Below are 23,950 nucleotides of genomic sequence, written 5' to 3'. Positions count from 1 at the left end.
AGAAAATCCAACTTGTGGCCTAAAAATGTGGACTTTAGCGGGAAACTCCATACATCCATTACATAGCTTTTACATATGATTTATTAAATCATATTTCAAGTGATTTAGAAGTTGAACATTTGAACAAATGCTAATAAACACATAGTTATTTGTTTATTTACATTTATTGGAAGTGTATTATGTTGAGATGGTGGTCATTTTTATTTAAGATCTACTTCAGGCAGCTCGTCCACTTCATTACTGACGTTCTATAGACTGCTGTGTGTTTGCACTGTTTAACAAAGCTATTAGTGTGCGAGTGATATATGCTGGTGTTGACCTAGTGTCTGTCTGCGAGGTGGCTTTTCAAAGACTGCACCCAGTGTCTAGCTTTGCTTTCATTTTTCTTTGCTTTTTTTCTTATATGTCTAAGGATAACATCTTACAGATATACTGAAAAGATTTAAAAAAAAATGAAGACAATAGATCACGAGTGTCTTGTGGCTTTACCTTCAAGCGCTGACACTGGAGACTCCTTCCATAAATGTTAAATAAACGTCTCTTTACAGAAAACTTCACAATATCAATGATTACACCTGTTTTTTTAATCCGTTTACATGGAGTGTCCAGCGTACAAGTCCCTGTGAATGGGCTGTTAGTATAGAAATGATGCCGTATTAGAAAGAGTGCACCTATTAACTATTGTCAGAGCTGCTGTTTTAGAAAATTAATCCAAACCTACGGACCAATCAGAATCCAAAATTCATCGGCAGTCTGTGTGTGTGTGTGTGTGTGTGTGTGTGTGTAAAATGGTATAAAGAAGAGAGGAGGAGCTTATGAAAGTGAACAGGATCAGTTATAAAGGTGTGGAGGAGCTTGAGCATCCTCTGTCTCTTCGCCTCTCTCTCTCTCTCTGTCTCTCAAGATGTTGGGACGAGCGTTTTTCAGGGCGGCACTGCTGCTTTGTTTGGCTCAGCCGACGATTCAGGGGGGAACAGGTGGGTAAAACACACACACACACACACAGAGAAACACACAGACACTCATACTGTAAGAATAATGTTATTCTGTTATTCTTCTTGACATTCAAAGAAATGCTGTTTAGACTGGAGAAGTAGTATGAAGTATGGCTTACTTCATTTTTCATTGACTGACACCTGACGCATTGACTGCATTAACGTGTGTGTGTGTGTGTGTGTGTGTGTGTGTGTGATGATCCTCAGACTTTTGTTCTGCATTGTTTAGTCTGCCGTAAATGGGATGTCTTTTTTTAACACTAATAATCACATGGTCTTTATAAATATGTGTGTGTGTGTGTTCATTGAATCATTCTGTTATTTCAAAGTAAAGCATTTTTTTAGCCAAAATCTGGACTGTTTATTGGAAGGCTTCTACAGCTCGATATTTGTTAAAGAAACTGCTTTAACAAGAAACTGGATTATCCTGAATATTTCTCCAACATATCCATTGTGTGGGCCAAATTTAAGAACTGTACCTTTCACTCAGTCACTATAAACACGATGTTATTTCAGATATTTTATTTAATGGATATGTTGGAGAAATGTTCAGGATTTGGAAGGACATGGTTTAACACTATGCTGATGTTGTTAGGTTTCAAACTTTTGTTTTTTTCCCATTTAAAGTCTTTGACAGACTTAGCCTAAGTCTTGTCTAAGAAGCCAGTTTAGTTTAATAATTAAGGTAGTCTGGGTTGGACAGAAAAGTTTTTCCGTCCCAAACTGCTGTTTGCCTGCATGTCTTACTGAACTATCTGCCGTCTTCTGCATACATGAGCACACAGACACCTGTGATTGGCTAGTATCAATGCGATTGATAGGAAGAGAGAGTGCAGCCAGTTTTGGTCATGCAAGTGAGGTATTTACGTTCATAAGGAGCTTGAAAGGCTGAAGCTTGCCAGATTTCAGTAACATTCCCATCCCAACTACAATGCAAAAACCCCACATAAAGTTCAGACTTCATAAAGTTCAGGCTTTGAGTAAGGGAGATGTATTTTACTTCTTTTTTCTCAGTATTTCCATGGGAAACAATTTAACAGTGGTGCGCACGCATTTCTGATTTCTGATAGAGCCACTGCTCCATATAGCTCCATATACTGTAGGCTATTGATTTCTACTATAAATAACAGTTTCTTGATTTTGGAAAGCCATCATTGTTTTGAAACATAGTTAGCTTGCTTACTCAGTCACATTAGGTAGAAGATGGAAAGCTTGCTGGAAAGTTCCACAGGACGTCTGGCTCAGGAGCTTAATAAAGCTATAGTACATTTTGCAAATTGCTATTTATTATAATTTCAGAATGAAAATGACTTCTTTTTCCAGCAGCCCTGTTTTTCTTTTTCTTTTTTTAAAAAAAATTGTTTTCCAGTGCTTCCAGGGCATAGTGGTAGGGTCCACATTAAAAACATACAAAAAAACTTCTGGTCTAAAGAACGCTCAGTAAAACAGATACAAATATTTGGAGCACTAAACAGATACAGGTAGAGATATTGGCATTTCATTACACCCCTAGTCTAATCTCAAAATCATTATCTTGGAAATCCACTTGCAATAATGCCGTTTTAATGTGTAAAGTCTGCGTCTCAGGCCTTTTGCTTTGAATTTCCTGTTTAATGTAATAGCTCAGTTTAAGACATTATTTTTATCTTGAAATTAAAATTTTGCTCTAATAAAATACATTTGATTATATTTAGAGTCGATGAATTATATTTAGACAGATGAACCATTACTTGATGTTTCAGGATTTCAAAATTTTGCAGTTGAATTTCTAATTTAAAGTCCATTTTTACGCTTTATTTGTCTTAGAAACACATTATTCAGGATAGGACCTAATTCATTTCCCTCGTTTCCCTCATTATAATTCTGCTTATATCTCAAAGCTTTGCATCCAAATGCACACTTCTTGTTTCAGGCCAATATTGAAAATTGGTTCTATATTTGAAATTATTATACTGAATCAGAGAAAAAGAGAAAAAGTCAGTCTAATGTTTATGCCTGAATGCTTTACTTTGGCTTCCAAATTTGAATTTGTATTTTAAAATTCTAAAACAACTTTTAGATATTATGAAATATGCTGGACTACATTTAGATTAGATTGAAATAGTTCCTATGTTTCAGGATTTCTAAATTTTGCCTTTGAATTTGTAACTTGAAGTTAATTAAATTAATTAGTCTTAGAAACACACTTGGGTGTAATAATTAAAATATCAGAGTAGTCAGGGAAAATGTTTAAGTCTAATCCAGACTAATCTGATATTAAAATTCTGCCGGTCTACATCTAAGGACTTTGCTTTGACTTCTGAATTTTAATGGCGGTTTGTGAAACAAGGCTTTCTTCCATGTCTTTCTTTACTGAAGGTTTCCCAGTGCCTGTCCGAATTTGACATCCAGCTGTGAGAAAGAGATTTTATTGCTTGTACACAGTCGCTCCATTGATGCGCCTTTCCTCAGCTGTCTCGCTCAAACCTGTCTCAAGCCCATGTGGTTGTGTGGAAAGGCAGCTAAATGTGCCTCTTCATATATCTTTTTTTTTTTTTTACTGAGAGCAATTAAACTGTGATTGCAAATAGTGTCCTGGACAGCAGTGGAATAAACACAGGTCTGTTTTGTTAAATGGCCCACTGTTGTAGCAGTAATTTCATTTTGAGAAGAGAATTTTAGTTTTTGCTTTGACATGGAATTTTGCGCATTGTGTATTTTTCAGTTTTTCCTTCGGGTTCCAGTGATTTCCTGTTTACAATTATTCACAGTCTGATGGTTTATCACAGTACTGATAAATATCTGTTTTATTTCAGGGTACAAACCTCAAAATGGTGGTTTGGGCCAAATGTTAATGCCATCCAAAGGTAACAACAGTCTCTTTAAAAACAAAGCTTAAAATCAAAATGATGTAAAATATGAATGACATTTATAATGAACATTTATCTTAAAATTGTTTCTTGCTTTAGGATACAGTCTCGGTGCACAGAATGCCAACGCTTACCAACCCAACACTAAAGCACAAGGTGAGAAATAAAACACACCCTTTTTCATTTGGGTTCTCACATGAATAATCTTCTCCTATTATCACACTATTTCCTCAAGCTTTTATAAGTGAAAATATTGCTAGCTAGAAAGTTTTACATGCTGCATATCAGGTTGGTTTATATTAGCTAGCTAAGTCCAACCATGGAAACAGCTTCAAATACAACTATGACTGTTAATCAAAACAGTAAAGAAAAAAAAGTTTTAGCTTACAATTGTACACGTATTTCTTATTCCTTAAAGCTGTTCTGTCTGGCAAGTTTAAAAACTCTCATTTGTATTGAAAGCTTGAGTGAGATACACCTGTGGTGTCAGAAAATTATTCTAAAAAGAATTTGCTTTTTAAAAAAAAGGCAAATATCTATTCATTTTGAAATCTTATAATTTGTATGTAACTTATCACTATTGCTTTTATTGGTGTTAATTAAATTTTAAATTTTAAATTATTAAAATTTCTTATTTTTGGTAAGTGATTTATCTATTTATATATTTCAGTTTTTCTGAATATATAAATATATAAATATATAAAATTAATATATACAATTTTTCAGGAATTTTCTGATGTTCAATATTTATTTATTTAAGCTCATTTTTGTTTGTCTCTACAGAAGATATTAGCTTAAATGTTTAGAAAAAAGCTTTTTGAAATAACTAATTTATAAGTTCATTCTAGGTACAGCTCTTAAATAATAACTAATATTAAAATGTAAAAAAAATATAATTAATAATAAAAAAATATATTATAAGCATGTTTGTTATCTTTTTATCAGGTTATGGACCTGCAGCTCCTCAACCCAATGGAAATGGAGCCAAAGGTAAATTTAAGTTAATTCAAAAGTTAATACTGATGAGTTTGTGCAATGTTTATAGAAATCTCTTAAAGAACTCTTACAATGTTTTTAAAGGTTATGGTGCTGCACAGGCTGCCGGAAACAGCGGACAACCCAGTGGTATTTTTTTTTTATAAATTTTGTTTATCTTAATTAATTCAATTCAATTTCAGTTCACTTTGATTTGTGTAGAAATTTCAACAATAGCAATAATATATATAATACAATAATATATATATATAGTATATAGTAAATATATATATAGTAATAATACAATAATAATACATGGTATAAGATGTGATTTTTAATTCTTTTTAATTAATTGGATTGAAGTTTATGGCTTTTGTGAGTTTGTGGTACAGAAGTTTTAAATAATGAAATAATTGTATGTATCAGGTCCGTATAAAGGGTACGGCGCTGCACCTAATGCTCTCGGAAATGGAAATGGAGCCAAACCTAATGGTGAATATAAACATGTCAGAAAATAGAATTTAAATGTAACCCAGAATTTAAAAGTAATTTCTATATGAGTTTCTCATCCTAATGCCAGCATGATGTTATACAAATCTCAGTAAAGTACAATTATAGCTCTAATTTAGAAAATATTATATATTAAGACACCAGGTGATATGAAATTTTATTGCTTGCTAGTTTAACTTGTAGATTTCATTAGGAACTTTAGAATATTGAGAAATGAATGTTGGTATAACGTTAACATCTTACTCTTAATTATTGAGAAATCCTTCCAGTGTGAGGATTCTGTTAATACACGCAGTAGCAAACTGCATTATCCTTATAATTTATGAAATACTATAGCAACAGTGATATATATATATATATATATATATATATATATATATATATATATATACAGTAGGATTATATTAGTTCATGTTTTACTAAGTGTATCTCAGTACACATTTTTGTGTTGAGAATTATGAAAAAGTTTGCTAATATGAACAAAAAATGAGTATATGTAGTATATACCAGCTGGCTTTATTTTGTCATAGAAAGATTTTTGTTTCCATACACAGTTTGTACTATAGAGTTTTTAAATAATGAAATAATTGTACGTATCAGGTCCGTATAAAGGGTACGGCGCTGCACCTAATGCTCTCGGAAATGGAAATGGAGCCAAACCTAATGGTGAATATAAACATGTCAGAATACACAGTACTGTACACTAATTCTTTTATTTTATTCTATTTTTCAAATTTTCAACATAGAAATTAGTTTTTAAATAGATTTAGAACAATTTAGAGATAAGTTATTATATAATAAATAGATATATATGTCTAGATATATATGTGATCTATATGTTTTATGAGCATGTGCATGAGTATGATTGTTTTAAAATGAGTACTTTATAATATATAAGCTGTTAGTGTTAGACACTATTATATTAGTTTGCTACTTGGGCAATTGATTAGCTTCTAAATTATAACTAGATGGGCAATTATGAAATAAATTGTGTTGTGTGAATCAGCTATAGGTAAAAAATTGTAAATTTATATAATGGGATAATGGGTTCGATATTGGAATGGGACCTTTAGAGTTTATGCTACATTTACTGGCTTTTTACAAATTCTTTCATTTTGAATATTTTATTAACGAGCGTAGTATGAGAATGTTGTATAAGAACCTATGTAGTACGAAATGTAGCCAAATTCCAATTATAATTCATAAAATATTTGATGTACCAAGATACAAAAGATTGTACTTCTTTTTATATTGTTTTCTTTAATGGGGTCTTAAAATGGAATGAATAACGAAATGAATTGGAGAAGTTGGATGTTAAGTTGAATAGTTGGATGAAAAGTAACACCTGAGCTACTAAATAATGAAATAATGTTGTGTATCAGGTCCTTATAAAGGGTATGGTGTTGTACCTGCTTCTCTCGGAAATGGAAATGGAGCCAAACCTAATGGTGAATTATTAGATTTTTTTATGTTGGAATTTAAAATTGATGTGACCTTGAATGTAGGTGTAATTTCTTTATCAATTATTACATAAAGTGAGCATGATGCTACATGATTGTTGCATTTTAGTATGGCTTACATGTCAGATAGTTACATGTATGGAAATGTAATTCATATTTTTATAATTTACAGGTTATGGAAATGGCGGCAAACCCAATGGTAAATTTTATATATTATAAGCAGAATTATATTATATTTTAGAATCATAAAATGTTGTATATCTTGTGTGTTTTGTTGTGCTGAGATTTACATATATTATTTACATATATTGGAGATTTATGTATATTGTGTAGTTTCAAGTTATAGTTTCATATTCACTGTATTGTAAAATGCACATTTGTTAGGGTATTTACGGTAGCCTGCTACTATAGCAATTATGGGAAGATTAACTACTTTTATCTAGGCACAAAGAAAAAAATTGGAACAATTCCATAACAGAAATCAGTGATATCGTAGTGAACAAATAGAAGCTCATAATAAGACAAATAAGGAGGCTGTGATATTTGCGCTTTAATAATTTATTGTTAAATGCTTGATAATTTTCCAAACCTAGCAAAGGGATTAAGATCAGGACTCATTTATTGACCTATTACTATTATTATAAATGTCTTCAAAAGCAGAACATCCATTAAACATTTAAAATTTAAAATTGGCTGACCCTGAACAGTTAAAAAGTGGCATCATAAACACGTCACTTATGAAGGAAACTGAATTTCTGTTTCCAGGATTTGGTGCATTTCCAGGTGCGGCTAAAGGAAATGGAGGTAATACGAAACATCTACAGAGATTGAATCAAATCTAAAATTTATTTTAGTTAACTAAATTAAGTTCACCTCTTTATTTATTTTTTGTTTGTAATTTGTTGTACAGGTTACCGACCTGCACCTGTAGCTTCTAAAGGACAGGGGCCAAAACCCAACGGTAAATTACAATTGTATTTATTCAGCATATGTTACATTTTCATATTTATATTCAAAACATTCAAAATTCAAAAGGAAACACACAATTTTAAAAAAATTTAATGAAATTTTTAGCTCTTATATACAGTATGTGATACTCATGCATTTTATTCTGTTTATTTCCACCAGGCTATGGAGCTTCACCTTTTACATCCAATGGCCAGCAAGCCAAGGCAAACCCAAACGGTACCACTGTTCCCATTTCCATTATATTACATCATATTACATTACGATATATTACATGACATTCCATTCCATCATTATATTGCATTAAATACAATACACTGAGCCCAGTTAAAGTCCTGAAGTTTTAAACTCACATTTCAGAACCTTGAGTTACTACTTCTCTGTTTAACCAGACAAACTGAAAAGGTCATATTTGGAAGAGGTTTATGCTTGAATTATTTCATCTTTATACTTTATATGACAGGAGGTTATGGGTCCAAGCCAAATAAGCCTGGATATGGAGCACAACCCTCGTATGGTATGAAGGGCATTTTTATATATTTTTATTAGATTAAATACAATTAAATAAATAGTTATTATAAGCATCATATTTCCTTGTATGACTATTTTTATATCTTTTTTTTTTCTTTTAGGTGGATTTGGAGCAGGGATGAGAACGGCACCACAAATGGCCAACAAGGGAAGAGGAGGTGAGCTTCAAATTAGCTCATTTATACCTGTGACCGAAACTGACAGACGATAATTAAATACAGATTTTTTGCAGGCTATGGGAAAGGCAATGGATTTGGCCATGCAAATTCTGCATTCACAGGTGAGCTTACTTCCTGTGTGTATTAAAAATATATGGAGTGTAATGCTAAATCATGGTATAGATTTATATCACGTTTCCCTGTGTCAACTCGGTATAGATATAAATGCAGTGTTTAATAACTGTGTGTCCAGGCTACAGAAACGGACCTGCTGCTTATCCCCAAGCTGGAGCTGCTGCTTATCCCCAAGCTGGAGCTGCTGCTTATCCCCAAGCTGGACCTGCTGCTTATCCCCAAGCTGGAGCTGCTGCTTATCCCCAAGCTGGAGCTGCTGCTTATCCCCAAGCTGGACCTGCTGCTTATCCCCAAGCTGGAGCTGCTGCTTATCCCCAAGCTGGAGCTGCTGCTTATCCCCAAGCTGGACCTGCTGCTTATCCCCAAGCTGGAGCTGCTGCTTATCCAAAAACTGCCAAACCTGGTAATCACTTTCACTCGTAGCCTAATATCTAATAAAAAAAAACATTGCAGTTTTTCTTATTGTAATAAATAATTATAATAAACAGCGTGTCAGTGCCTGCGTATGATAAATGATATTTTCCAGGTTATGGTGGAGGACCTTTGGCGCCGAGTGGACGACCGGCTAAGCCCAAGGGTACAAAAGTTTTTTTTAATAGTATAGTAAGTTTAGAAATGTGCTTCTTTTCCTCGTACAGGTAAAGAACAGCACCTCATAGTTTTTATCCATCCATCAGAATCCAGGATGAATATCCAGATGAATATCTATGTGTACTTACTTTAATTCACAAACCTGAAGAACTGACTTCTCATAGAGAGGAACACACGTTTTTAGAGATTTGTGTTTGAACTGCAGAAAAACAGAATATGGATTTGGACTTTTATTTTTTTTACAGGCTATGGTCCAGGGAATGGTGGTCCGAATGCACAGGGAGCAAAACCTGCAGGTATTACAACATTTACATTAAATATCACAAAGGTTAACTACATTTAAAATAAGGATGAGGATGAGGAGTGGGGTTAAATAAACGTTAGTAGTAATAATAAAAATTGGTGCTGATCTGTGATTAAGTTGACGGACAGAATTGGCACTTGTAGTTTTAATTACAATGTCATTTTGATGTAGTCTAATCTAATCAAAAGTGAAACTGGACTGTGTGTATACATCCATCCATACTGGTCTCTCGTCATCTCATTCTCAGGATACGGAGGCACCACAGGACCCAAAGCAGGTAAATTAGAGCTAAACACAAAAAAAAGTTTCTGGAATTCAGAACTCTAACACAATGCACTTTTCATGTCGTCACTGATTGGATATTTGTGTTATCAGGATATGGTGGATATCCCAATGGAGGTGGAATTAATGGACCAAAACCAGGTAAAGTCTGCATCCCTGGAAAATAATTTAAAGCTTAAAATATGGGTTTGGGGTCAATTTTCATATTCTGTCTGTTTGATGTTCTCACTATGCTAGGTTATGGTGGTTTGCCCACAGGATATGGACAGAGACCCAATGGTAAATATGCAAAATTGACCTTTTACACATCATGTTAAGTTATAGAAAATGGAATGTATTGATATTAGATATTAGTAAGGATCTAATTTGGTATTTCCTCATTTCTCACAGGATATGGAGGTTATCCCAATGGGGCTGCTAAAGCACCTAAACCAGGTAAACTGTCTGTCTTTAGAGACGATTGTGGTCAGGGTCAGCATTGGTATAGACTGATGAAGATAATAAACACCCAGTAAGTAAGTATGAGAATAAATCTGTCTGTAATCTCCTGCATAGGGTATGGTGTTGGTGTTGGAAATGGAGGAGCAAGTAATGGACAAGGAGCCAAGCCTTATGGTAAATCAGCCAGAAGTCAAAAAAGTCATTTACAGAACTTTTGGACCTCAATTTAAATTTTTTTTTTTTACTATTTGTGTATTTTTATATCCATTACCTGAATTGTGCACGTCACAAAACCATCTGTTGAAAATTCTGTGGTTTTCCCCATTGTAAGGGATGAAAATTTATTTATTTTTTTTTCTTACATGTGTGCAACCTCATTTGTATACCCCAGGGAAACGGTACATGGTAAAGGGCAGCAGCAGAGTTCTTAGGGACTGAGAATAAATAAATTTAATTTGTTTTCTTTTTTTAAATGTTCCTATTTGTTGTTAATAATCATAGCACACATATTTTTGAGAGAAAATACTAGTATTTGGGGGAAAAAGTAGTTTTTTGATTTTTTTGTTAGACTGAAGATAAATAGTTTCTTATATTATTAGAGTGTGAGGTTTGAATTATTGCATGTAATGTTTATTTTATGCAGTAATATTTATATGAAGGGTGCCAATAATTTTGGAGAGCTGTGGTGGGAAACAGTATGCAGGTCTCCTGAACAGAGTATTATTTCTCCTGTTGCAGGGTATTCCCCTGGGTATTATTTCTCCCACTGCAAGATACTTAATGTGATTTTTGCTAAATAAATATTTGCTAATTATTAATAATCAGTATTTCCAATATATTTTATCCATTCATCTTGTGGTTCCCAGGTTACGGTGTTCCTGCTGCTGGTGTACCGAAAGTTAAACCTGGTAATTTATGCTTTATATATGTGTTTTTTTGCAGCATGTACCTCAGTTTTGTCTTTTTTTTTTAAATGGACACAACATTGTTAGCAGGATACAGCTGATTTGCTAATGTTGATTCAGTTTGTTAAAAAGCTAACCAAAAACCTTAATCAAAAAATGTATGGTTGCTGCCTGTTTTTGTTTGTTTGGGCATTGTTGGGTCTGTGAGTTTGATATTGAGATTTTCTGCATTATGTACACCATATAACACATATTCAAACCATACAGAGCATGAATAACCTCTGTATTTCCTTTGTATTTTGTGTTCTAACTATAATGTGCATGTTGCAATTGTTCTGCTAACATGGAAAGGTCTGTTTACGTCCACCATATTGTATGTTTTGTTTCATAAAATGAATTATGAATTTTTGTATTCCCCATGGTAATGGTTCTCAAATTTAGTTCTTTAGTCAAGCTCTGCACAGTTTAAAGTGTTCCCTGCTCCCAACACATTTCATCTAAACCATGTAACTGATCAATAACAGCTGGATTAGTAAAGATTAAAAATGTGTGTGGTGCTGTGACAGGGTGGTGTGATGAATCAAAGGTACTGTTACCACCCTATTTATTTATTTATGCTGCACTATTGTCAGAGCTGCTGTTATAGAGAATTAATCAACACCTTCTGACCAATAAGACGCCACCATTCAAAAACATCATAAGTTAGGGCAGTGAGTCCCCATGACTGAATTTGAGAACCACTGTACCATGGAGCATGATATTTTTTTTTCCAGTTTGCGGTAATATTTCTTCGACTTCTAGGATATGGTCCTGTAACAAATGGAAATGAGAAAGGACCCAAAGGAAAAAGCCTTAGCCCTGAAGCCCCAAGTCTTCCACCAGTAACAGGGTACACCAAAGGAGTTGTACAGCCAGCTGAACCTGAGCCTACCATAGGAGTACCTACTGCGCTGCCACCCACCAAGGGAATGCCATTACTTGGAACGAGTTGGAAGGGCCCAAAACCTCAGTTTCCTGTGGTTCCACAAGGCTACCCATCTAAGCCAATAGTGCCAGAGCAGGCTCCAGTGATTCCACAGAATAAAGGACCCAAATCTGCACAATACATCCCACAAGGACAAGCCCTGATCCCAGAGCTTGCACCCATCATTCCTCAGGGTAAAGGTCCAAAGCCAGCTGCCCAACCAGCTCCAGAAATTCCTCAGGGAAGTCCTCAGAAACCATTTGCTCCTGCTTTACTTCCGTTTGCTCAACAAGAAGCCCCAAAGCCAATTACTCAAGTACCACAGCCTGCTGCACCAGTGTATCCACAGGGGAAAGGTCCAAATCCAGTCGCTCTACAACCAGCTGTTCCACAAGGTAAAGTTCAAAAACCTACTACTCCAGTGCTGCTTCCGGTGCTCTCTCAGACCAAAGGACTCAAACCTGTTGCTCCAGTTCCTGACAGTCCACAAATGAAAGATCCCAAACCTGTAGCACCAGAACCAGCTGCACCACAGACAGCAGGTCCTCCACTTGCCCTTGAACCAACCCCTGCTATGCCTCAGATGAAGGGTCCAAAAGTAGCAAATCCTGGTAAAAGCCTGTCAGTTGATAAATAATGCATGTCCTCCATGTTAATGGTCTTGATTAAAAAGCATCATGGATATTCTTTAACCCTCAGAGTACAACCCTGTAAATCTAATGTGGTTTTTTCTTCTAATCAGAGAAGCCCCACTTTTGCTAACTTATTTAATTATACTAATCACTTTTATTCAGTCAGACGTTCACATCTTGGGATCCTTACTTATTCTATTTGTATGTTCTGTTCTTGTCTGAAAATGGTCAGGTTTTGAGCATACTTCTTTGCTACTGCCATAAAACCACAAACAAGCCCTTTTAATTGAAATATGACAAATAGTCCTTGGATGTGTATCCTTCCTTTTCGTGTGTATTCTACTGCTCTGAGTTCATTTTGGTCTTCGGTGATTGTGAAGCAAACCAAGACTCCAACATGTAAAGCACTAAATATAAATCAGATTATATTCAGCAGAAAGCTTTATCTTACAGTAGGCTGGTGACTACAGTGGTGCCCCATGTGGGGAACTTATAAAACCAGTTCAGATCTCTTATTGGACTGTAACTGATATAATGTATTATGTTCACTTTTAAATAATTTGACAGTCAGTGGTATTGCAAGCCAGACTTCTAGTTATTGCTAGAGAGTCTGATACTTCAATAAACATGATAAATAACCACTTATTTCACAGGAGCCATGTGAGCAAATACATGAGGGTGTCTTGTTTACTCGCCACTAGACATATGTACAATAAGTATTCACTTCCTGGGCCATGGGTGAAGCGTCTGAGGTTGAGAGTAGTCAGTGCTGTTGTTCTGTGATTGACATGGTATATACTATATATGTGGTTATCTTATGGTGGTCCTCTTGCCAGTGATTTTATTTCTAACCAGGAGTGAGTTAATGTACTGGTGTAAATGTGGCCCAGTCCATGTCCGGTCTTATATTTGGTGACTTCTCTTATATATTTTTCAATATCTCTGTCTGTCCTCTCTGGTGTGATAAAGCATGGCAGCTTAGTTGGATGATCTTGGGTTGGACATGACATTTTAACCTGGTGTGATAAAGCTCAGTTAGTGTTACCACCCTGAAGTGGATTATTTTCCTATAACAGCATGTCCTGAAGTGTTTTATTTCTCTTTTACCACAGCTATTTGCCAAGGATTACAGGTTTTTTTTTTTTATAATATATTAATATATATACATATACATTAAAAATATGTCATACTTTTTATCTGTTTACAGTTACATTTAATGTTGTGGAACATCCTCAAAACAAGTTAGTTCCTGTTATCACTATAAACAGCTATTAACAGCTAAAACAGAGGATAATGTTCTCTTATATACGAATGTAATCGCAATTTCATGGTGGTTTGTTAAGCTGTTGTTATTTATATAGGAAGTTTTATTATCCCTCTTACAACTGACAGTTCTCAAGCAGATTAATTAGCAGGGGCAAATCTATGCTCAAAACCTGGTAAATCCACACTTGAATTATAAAGCACTAATTTAACGCATTAAATCAGTTACAGAAATGAAAGAAATGCACATTTTTTTAATGCTACCCAATTTTAATGGATGTTATGTAGATTGTGGACTTGGAGTGTCTGGACAATGGACTAAGCTGCCCAGTCCTGGTAAACACTGATCATTTCAATCGTTTTTTTTTTTTTAATGTTTTTTTGATTGTTTTATTTATTTACGTTTTTTGTAGTAAAGTGAAAGAGCATGTTACTGACTTGCATGATCACATTTCATTTATTTAGGTTGGTTTTATGCATGATGTAATGGGTTCTTCATGTTCTTAAGAAATGTAAAATTCTTGAAAATGTCATACTGTTTAAGGTTCGGTTAAGCGCTAGGTGAACTTCTTGTCATTCATTACTTACTATTAAACTGAGTGTTTATTCGTTTTATTTGTATACTGTACTGATCTTCATAACTTATGATCTAATTACACTAAACTATGGTGTTTTTCCTGTTGTATTTTTGCCTTTCAGTAATAATGACTTTATTTTTGTTTTGTAATAATGAATTGTATGTTTTACAGTCTTCATTGTAAGACACTGTCCTGTTTTCGAGTGAATAACATTGTGTTTGCTGCATGTATGTTGACATTGATGAATTTTCTTCCTAGGTTCATTTTGTGTCTCTAATGTGTATCTCTTGACCTTGTAACAGCATGATAAAATGTTTCACAGTGGATTTTGTGTTAATGTATTTTGCTATAATAAATATGCATATGTATATAATATCTACAGGATATGGTCCTGGACCATGGTACCCAAACAGTGGAGGAGCCAAGGCCTCAAAACCAGGTCATACTCATCACTATAACACATGTTGATACATTTCTAGCCAAATTCAGTGAACATACACTAACTGCATACATGCTTACATCACTCTTTACTGCATCCTTTTTGATTGAGGATGAAATGAGAAGTGAAATGAGATGAGATTGAACTTCTAAGATTTTGTTTAAAGTTAGAAATTACTGTTTTGGCAAAGCATCTGTGCTAACAGGGGGAATTGGCAGGTGGTAACATTAGCACTACTACACTAACATTAAAGTGTGCTTGAAAATCTCATTGCCATGGCAGAATTTAGATCATTGCAGGAGCCTTTATTTTTGACCACGGAAAAAAACCCTGAAATATTTACGCCAAACCAAAGCAGTAACACACTAGTATTATTCAGCAAATTTACTCTTGTGTATGTGTGTATATATATATATATATATATATATATATAAAATCAGGTTTAGCTCATCAGACATTTTTATTTGAAAAAAATTTGATTCCCCAGTAAATGTGCCCACGGTTTGAAGGATAAGCTTACCAAGCACTCATCTGTTACACTTACAGGTCACTTTACGTTCATTTGTAGTTTTATATATGCAAAAAAAGGTCCCTGAGATAAACTTTTAAGATGTGTCTCCTCCAAAGGGACAATACTATTAATTAATTAATAGTCATATTTAATATTGGCCTCAAATGGCATTCCACCCATTTTACAAAAACTCTGCCCTGTCCGAGGTCTTTTTCTGTATTAAATCCTAACTACGCATGCTTAACTCACTTTTGAATACAGTCCCTCATTAATATTGCCAAAGCATTCACTAATTTATGACCTCATAACTCTAATAAGTGATTTTACTTTGATTTTTCTCTATTATTCAGGTCAAGGATATGGCCCTAAACCCAATCAACCAGGTAACATAGCATTTTCCACCAACATACACTGTACTGAACATGCTTTTTAATAACTTGGATTATACATAAGCTAACTGGACCACTATATAATGTAATATGCCTTTGTATCCAGGCTATGTTAATCCAGCAGCAGGATATGGATATGGCAATGGTGAGCCAGAGAATATATCCTATTAATTTATTTAGAATCACAATTATCCATACAGAGCTTTGGATGTATTACTGTTAAATATTTATGTTTCTTGTCTCAACCCTTAAGGTGCAGCCAGCCTTGGTGAGATGGTCAAAGGCAAATCTGGTAGGATAAACACATTTTTTTTAGTTAGTAAGCGTATAAGCAGTAGTTCATAGTGTACATTAAGAGTTACTTAAATTAAAATATATAAATCTTAATCTTTTATTATGTTGTTAAAAGTGGAGCATTGGAGCACTGATACTAAAGTATACTTAAGTCTCAAAAGTGAAAGTAAATGTTTATATTTGCACCATGGCCATACAAAACACCTACAACTACATACTAGCTAGCTAAATGTTCATTTAAATCATACAGATTCCTAAGATAAATTTCTCAGGAATTTATCAACACATCTGAGGGAAATGTTAATGTTCCTGATGGCTCTGCTTCTTTTCCACTTTCTGATTATTTATGTGAAAGACTTAAAAAGCTAGCTAGATCAATCTTTGTGCTCAGTCATTAGCAAATTTCATGCTAGGTGTCCATGTTTCTCAGTTGCCTAGTAACAGTGTTCTCACAACTCTGCCTTCACAATTTCAGAAAGATATTAAACTATAATTTAACTATAACTTCCAGGAGTGAGTGGTTATATAGGTTACAGATCAAACACCAACATAAGGAAACCATCTGTAGGGTTCTTTTTACTCGCTAATATTTGTTATTAGCAGAAGTGACAACAATCATCGATGCTAGTTGTACTAGTTTTGCTATTTGTAGCTTGTAGTGTAGCTTTAGCCAACTGCGCTAAACCTTTTCAACATGTAGTATAAGTGAGATTGGACGCTTTGTTGGATGTTAGCGCTTAGCAGAGAATCCATGTATAATGTTAACTCATACTGAAGGGTGAATTTCAGTCTGAAGGTTGGAAACTTTAAGAATCATCGTATCTATTTCCAATCTTAGATCAGATCACCAGTTTACAGTAAACCAAAATTAAATTTACAGTCTGGGAAAATATGGAAATGACAAAAACAGTGTTTTGACTTCATATAGCTGGAAGTATTTTATTTGCCATAATTTAACTGATGAGATGGTCTTCATTTGAAAGTTCCATTATTGAAAAAAATATACTATTTTAAATCTGGATCTCTTTTAGGTGGAGCAGGACAGCTACCGTATAACGGTGCCCCCATCATCCCTGCTCGACTGGATGGTAACATATATATGATTTGCACTGTATATGTATATAGTATATGCGTGTGTGTGTGAGATGGTCAGAATATGAGTGTGAGCCTTGTTTTGAAGCAGGAACCAGTCCAATCCAACCGCAGACAGCTGAACTCGGGCCTGAGGTGAAATCTGGCCATGCTTACGGTACGTTTATGCTACATATTTTAAAAGTTCATATTTTCAGATATCCACAGCTTTATTTATTGGTAACTGTCTGTATTTTGCTCTGATAGGTGGGCCGTATGGAGCTCAGCCAATGGGTTTAGGCTCTGAGGGAAAGCCTCAAGTCAGATATGGTAAACTATGTAGAATAATTCACTTTAAAATAAAATGAATTTGCCTTACAATTTGTTCAAGATAACTCTTTCCGTTCTCTCCTAGGTATTGGTGGCATTCTTTTTGGTGGCTCGCCCATGGGATACAACTCCAATCCATACGGAACATATGGTGTGGCTCGTAACGTTCATATTCATATATGAAATATTATATAAATATTATATATCTTATATAATTAAATATTAGCACATCAGCAATGAAAACAAAACTAGCTAGCTAATTTACGAAATTTAAATAGCTAGCTAATTTAACAAGCTAATATACACATCTTAACTAGCTAATTTACCAAAGTTAAATTGAACTCCTTTGTCTTGAAGAAGTTGGAAATCCTAATGTTACAGCTTTACCTCTGACTGTTCAAAGTGCTCACACTGGAGACTCCTTCCATAAACGTTGAGTAAACCCATACGGCCTCATACAGATATTTATCAACCTTTATGATTATCATGTTTTCTTCCCTCAGGTAATCCCTATGCTGCACAGCCTTATGGTTCTAAAGAAGCTGGAAACTACAATCCACTTGAATTTGCCAATCCCAAATCTGCTGCAAAATACAGTGAGTTCATGTGACACGTTTACCCCATCACTACTTCGAACTGCAACTAAGTCCTATCTATGAGTCTCTATCCCTCTCTCTCTCTCTCTCTCTCTCTCTCTCCGTCCTCAGGGATGGGAGGCTCTCTGTACACTGCTAGTCCTAGTGAAACTAAAGCATCAGGAAAATATGGTTATTGCTTTAAATTACATTGTTTATCTACATTTTCCCCTCAGTATTTGTCTAACCTTTGACCTCTGACTCTAGGACCTTATGGTGGCCAGCAGCTTGGTTTGCCAGCTGTCGCTGGGAATTCTGGGAAATATGGTAAGGCTTGGTGATTTTAAAATTTAATGGTGAAATCACAGAGAAATGTTACCACATGTTGCCCATCAGTCTCAGTGGTGATGCTAAATCATCTGGAAAATACAGTAATTACATCAAATGTGACATTCGCATTATTTGTCTTTGTACCACAGCACTGCTGAATTCTGATCTCTGACAGTAGTGCAGGTCCAAAATCAGAGGTTTATATTAATGCGTTCATTCAAATACGCTGTCATTTCTATAATAACAGCTCATTCACAGGGACTCGTACAGCAGCCGATCTACATTACCTGAGACTAATAAAGAATGGATTGAAAAACATGTTTCTGTTAGGAGACATTTATTTAACATTTATGGAAGGAGTCTCCAGCAGTAAAGCTGTGACTTATTAGCTTCAAGAGAGAGAAAAAAGGGAGGCTAGAGAGGGAACAACTGTTTACAGCTGCTGTAACAAAATTGAAAACAGGAAATAACTTGTTTCACTGCTGTTCAAACACATTAAATGTAACTATAAATGGAGAAAAATTCCAAATACTATATGTTTTCCAGGCAATCCATCGCTTCCCTTCGGTCCAGTCACTGACGGTCAGACCATTGATCAGTCCGGTATGACACTCACCTAAACCTTGTACCACATGCCTCCTAATCCCTACTCCCTATTCCCTACGTAGAATCATTACAGTCCCAAACCACACACCCTATTTACTACCTAGGCCACATAAACACCATCATCAGTACACTGTGGGTGCATCCCAAAACACATGCCCTATTCACTATATATATAATCAGGCCAAAGTATTTGGACAGTGACACACTTTTCGTAATTTTGCCTCTATATTACCACCAAATGGATTTGAAATGAAACAATCAAGATGTGTTTGAAGGTTAGACTTTTAGCTTTAATCCGAGGGGTTTAACAAAAAGATTGCATTAATCTTTAGGAATTACAGCCATTTTTTACATAATACCTCCATTTGCACAAGTTAATTGGACACTTGACTGATAAGCAGTTTCATGGCCAGATTAGACTGCTAGAAAACATCTAAAAAAGCCTGCCCAGTTATGGAAGAAGATTCTTTGGACAGATGAAACCAACATTAACTTGTACCAGAATGATGGGAAGAGAAGAGTATGGAAAAGGAAAGGAACGGCTCATGATCCAAAGCATACCACATCATCTTTCAAACATGTGGAGGTAGTGTTATGGCATGGGCGTGTATGGCGTGATGACGTGACTGCTGATAGAAGTAGCAAGATGAATTCTGAGGTGTATAGAGCTATATTTTATGCTCAGGTTCATTCAAATGCTGCAAAACTGATAGGACAGAGTTTCACAGTGCAGATGGATAACTACTAAAAACAAGAGTTTCTTAAGGCAAAGAAATGGAATGTTCTTAAATGGCCGAGTCAGTCACCTGACCTCAACCCAATTGAGCTGCTTTTCACTTACTGAAGACAAATCTGAAGGCAGAAAGACCCACAAACAAGCAGCAACTGAAGGCAGCTGCAGTAAAGGCCTGGCAAAACATCTCGAGAGAGGAAACTCAGCATTTGGTGATGTCCATGGGTCCCAGACTTCAGGCAGCCGTTGACTGCAAAGGATTTGCATCCAAGTATTAAAAATAATCCTAATATTTATGATTATGTTAGTTTGTCCATTTACTTTTGAGTCTGTGAAAATGGAGGGACTCTGCAAAAAATGGCTGTAATTCCTAAACTCTTAATACAATATTTTTGTTAAACCCGTTGAATTAAAGCTGAAAGTCTACACTTCTATCACATCTTGATTGCTTCATTTCAAACCCATTGTGATAGTGTACAGAGGCAGAATTATGAAAATTGTGTCATGGTCGAAATACTTATGGACCTGACTGTATGTCACATTAACACTATCATCAGTCCACTGGGGGGACGTGTCCCAAACCACACACACTATTCACTATGCAGGCCACATAAACACCATCACCAATTCACCATGGACGTGTCCCAAACCACACAGTCTATTCACAATGAATCACTGTTCATGATTTTATGAGTGCTGAGAATTTTTTTAGCGTGCTTACAGACATGTCTATATGAGTGCACTGAGTAATGCACATGGCATCATATCCCATAATCCTTCACTCTCTGTGTGCAGCACTGCAGTATGAAGCTCCTGCTATTGACGGTGTGAAGTCTGTAGATCAGTTCGGTTAGTCGTTATTCATACTTTAATATTTTAACGCTATTGCTAATCCTCAACCTGCTTATTAAGTGTGTGTGTGTGTGTGTGTGTGTTCAGGAGATGGAGAGGTGCAGCCCCAGCCTATTGCTCCTCTAGTAGATGGAGTTGGAGAAGGTACATAGAACTTACCAGACCAGAAAATTGTTTGTTATTTAGTCTACGTTTAGCTGTTCATCAAACGATTCCTTTTTTTCAGGATGGTATAATCCAAATTTGTGGTGTGCAATTTTCATTTACAAAAAATTTTTTTTCTTTTTTACAGGGCCAGCCTCTTACGTCAAGGGAGGAGTCCGAGCTGAAGGTAAACACTCACACTGTTGTACACAAGACACACACACACAGATCTCACTACAATTTTTAGCAATTTATTGCACAATAATTTTTAGCATGAAATGAAACTTATGGTTTTATTTTTTGTCCAGACTTTAAAGATGCAGTATGTAACTTTTGGAGTATGTGAATTTTGGAGACCTCTCTGGTGGAAATACGTTATTGCAGGCAGCTCATGGAAGAAAAGTTCACAACATTAGTTGTTTGTCACGTGACAATAACATAATCATTTTTTTTATAGCAGTTGTTATGTAATTAAAATCTGTTGGCTTGTTACCATAATTTCACAATAACAATTTTTAATTTTAGCACATAACCATTCTGTGATGATTTTTAACTTAACATTTAGTGGCAATTATTACTAAATAATTTTAAAATGTAAAATTTATCATGTGGTTATCTTTAGCATGTTTGTTCTCTAGCATGTTAAAATGATTATGGAATTTTACCACATGAGAAATATGCGTCAATTACAACTACAACTGATTCCATGATCATTTTAACATGAGACCATTATTACGTATTAATGATTAGTTCATGACAATTATTAAGCAAGTATTTTTTAAGTATGTTCTAATTATTGTGTAAAAAAATATATATATTTCAGCTAATTTTTAGCATGTAACTTTAACTGCTTCATTTTTTTTTATATGACAGCTGTTGCTTAATTGCATTCAATTCTCTTCATTTTTCCATTTATTTATGTATTTTTTTGACCCCTCCCAGCTGTCTCTTTGCCCGCTGCCCCTACCGACGGCCCTTTCACTGGCTCCGCAGTGTCTCTAGGAAATCCCGCCTACTGGCCAGTGGACACGCCCACCGAAGCAGTGACACCGCAGCACATTCCGGTTCAGCAGAACCTCAAAGGCCCACAGCTGCCTCAGGATAAGTCCTGGACAGGTATAAAACCCCAGATCATCTCTAAAAGCAGCTCATTATCTTTAACAGCATTTTGTATTAAATATTCGCTCTGTTTAGGAGGCAAGGAGCTGAAACGTGACCTGAAAGGATTCTTCGGCAACGGATATCATGGTAAGATCTCAGATGCTGTGTCCATTCTTGGTCTTTATTTCATTAAAAATAATAACATGACCAAAATAAAATGTACACATTTGGTTAAGCTTCAAGGCTAGCATACTGTAGCTAACAATTAATTGATGCCTAAATATCACACACTCCCTCACATGGGCTTGATGTATTGAATAAAAAATAATAATAATTAATGTAATTTTTGACTGAACTTTAAAGATGCAGTATGTAAATTATGGAATATGTAAATTATGGAGACCCGTCTAAGTGGAAATATATTATTGCATGCAACTCGTGGAAGAAAATTTCATAACATGTAGATGTAGAGTTTTTTTTTTTATTATTAATTATGCTATGCTCATGTATAACAGAAAAAGTTATATACTGCAGCTTTAATTTATTATCCTTAATAACATCTAAGCATTTACATCCAAAAAATTAACATAATTTTATCTTTTTCTTGTTTTTTTCAGGTTGATCCTGAAGAAGAGTGAACAATCATGTGTCCTGTTGTTGTTCATGTTTTTAGTAACTATTGTAAATTTAATCATTGTCTATTTTTAAATTCTGAACCTATATTTCTTTCCCCCAATTCAGATTAAATTAAGAATAAAACTTATTTTTAGGGCCACTGTTTAAAATGAAGAGAATGAAAAAATGATTATTTTTTCCCAGAACTAAAGTAGTGATATTGCAGGTTTATTATATAAAAAAAATACTCAATATTTATAGAAATTAATATTTAATGGTTTCTCAGATCATAAAAAACTACTTTACTCTCAAAATTCAAAATCAATTTTTTAGTATTTTTAACAGTAGCCCTAAAATGCCATTTTCACTGTATTTGTGTCTTTTTAAAAAAAAAAAAAAAAAAGCCCCCCACTGAGCAGCCAGATAATTTGTGTCCCATACAGTATATAATGAACACAAATGTTTTTATGCGATATTGTTCTGTTCTGCCTTCATTTCCTTCTCAAACCTTTCACTGTATCAGAAATGCATGCTTTACTGTCTTATGTGTATTATTTTGTAACTAAGCACGGGATAATTTATTGAGTATGGATTTCTTTCTGTGGCGAGGCGCTCGCTGATTTTTATAAAGTTCCGTTTTTAATAAAAAAAGAAAAAAAAAAGAAAAAAGGAGGGACACTGAAGACTGCTCTTGGTTATGAGTGCTTTATTGTTTTACACAGTGAAATCCCCAGGGCCATATTCTAAAGTTCAAAAATTATGTCAATATTTGTCAATATAACTAAAAAATAAAAAAGACTACTACAATGATATATGAATGAGAAAATGAAAAGCATTGAAATAAATCTGTGTTTAATATTTTGCCAATATATTGCTGCATTAATAGTCCTAGTTGTAATGATCACATAAATCACTGCAAATTTGGTTTAATTTAACAATATGGCTTCACACTTATTATTCATCAGCTTATAAAATAGCACTTGATCCAGCACACCCTATTATTATATATTTTATTTTGGTGTGTGGTGTGATGAAGCGGACTTACTTATGTTCCTATAACAGCAAATCCTGAGGTGTTTTATTCCTCTTACACCACAGCAATTCACCATTTAATGTTGTGCAACATCCACAAAACAAGTTAACCCTGTTCTCACTTACATTATAGCAGCAAACAACAGTCACTTCCTCATCAACCTCTCTTTTTTCTCTCTCTGGAAAAAAATACACAACTTGTCATGTTATCAAGAAACCACAAAGTGTAAACTCAAAATGTAAAATTACAGTTTTACAAAGCTGACACTGGAGACTCCTTCCATAAATATTTAATAAACTTCTCCTTACATATCACCAAATCAATGAATACAAGTTTTTCTTTGTTAAATAACAACTTGTAGTTCCCTCTGAAAGTATTGGACCAGCAA

General features: G+C 34.7%; 1 protein-coding gene across 12 annotated transcripts; it reads left to right on the top strand.

The window, feature by feature from the left end:
* The first annotated feature begins 840 nt into the window (after positions 1–840).
* Positions 841–23,339, top strand: cmn (calymmin). 12 transcript variants are annotated; one of them, XM_034309017.2, is made up of 45 exons: positions 841–977; positions 3,791–3,841; positions 3,944–4,000; positions 4,790–4,834; positions 4,925–4,969; positions 5,246–5,311; positions 5,930–5,995; positions 6,712–6,777; positions 6,962–6,988; positions 7,555–7,593; positions 7,700–7,750; positions 7,918–7,974; positions 8,219–8,272; positions 8,388–8,444; positions 8,519–8,566; positions 8,698–8,982; positions 9,106–9,156; positions 9,416–9,466; positions 9,722–9,751; positions 9,850–9,897; positions 9,994–10,035; positions 10,147–10,191; positions 10,312–10,371; positions 11,064–11,105; positions 11,904–12,461; positions 12,540–12,677; positions 14,250–14,297; positions 14,922–14,978; positions 15,840–15,872; positions 15,985–16,023; positions 16,132–16,170; positions 17,204–17,260; positions 17,353–17,421; positions 17,511–17,573; positions 17,659–17,724; positions 18,077–18,169; positions 18,281–18,340; positions 18,416–18,475; positions 19,025–19,081; positions 20,613–20,666; positions 20,757–20,813; positions 20,962–21,000; positions 21,756–21,929; positions 22,008–22,061; positions 22,532–23,339. In XM_034309017.2, exons 1-45 carry the CDS (start codon positions 905–907, stop codon positions 22,534–22,536), a joined length of 3,276 nt encoding a protein of 1,091 aa, XP_034164908.2. In that variant the 5' UTR covers positions 841–904; the 3' UTR covers positions 22,537–23,339. The 12 variants fall into 12 exon arrangements, with proteins under 12 accessions (XP_034164908.2, XP_034164910.2, XP_034164904.2 ...); XM_034309019.2 differs by lacking the exon at positions 12,540–12,677; XM_034309013.2 differs by having other exon boundaries at positions 11,904–12,677; positions 16,132–16,146; positions 17,356–17,421.
* The last annotated feature ends 611 nt before the right edge of the window (positions 23,340–23,950 follow it).

Source organism: Pangasianodon hypophthalmus, chromosome 12, assembly GCF_027358585.1.
Source record: "Pangasianodon hypophthalmus isolate fPanHyp1 chromosome 12, fPanHyp1.pri, whole genome shotgun sequence".
NCBI lineage: Eukaryota > Metazoa > Chordata > Actinopteri > Siluriformes > Pangasiidae > Pangasianodon > Pangasianodon hypophthalmus.
The sequence above is the reverse complement of the archived record's forward strand: the minus strand, read 5'-3'. Positions and strand labels throughout refer to the sequence as shown.

Bases quoted from the DNA above. Each gene is read 5' to 3' on its own strand.
- cmn (XM_034309010.2), top strand. From the start codon at position 905: ATGTTGGGACGAGCGTTTTTCAGGGCGGCACTGCTGCTTTGTTTGGCT. The intron at 8,273-8,387 runs GTATGAAGGGCA...TTTTTCTTTTAG, and splicing joins TGGAGCACAACCCTCGTATG to GTGGATTTGGAGCAGGGATG. The intron at 17,422-17,510 runs GTACGTTTATGC...TTGCTCTGATAG, and splicing joins GAAATCTGGCCATGCTTACG to GTGGGCCGTATGGAGCTCAG.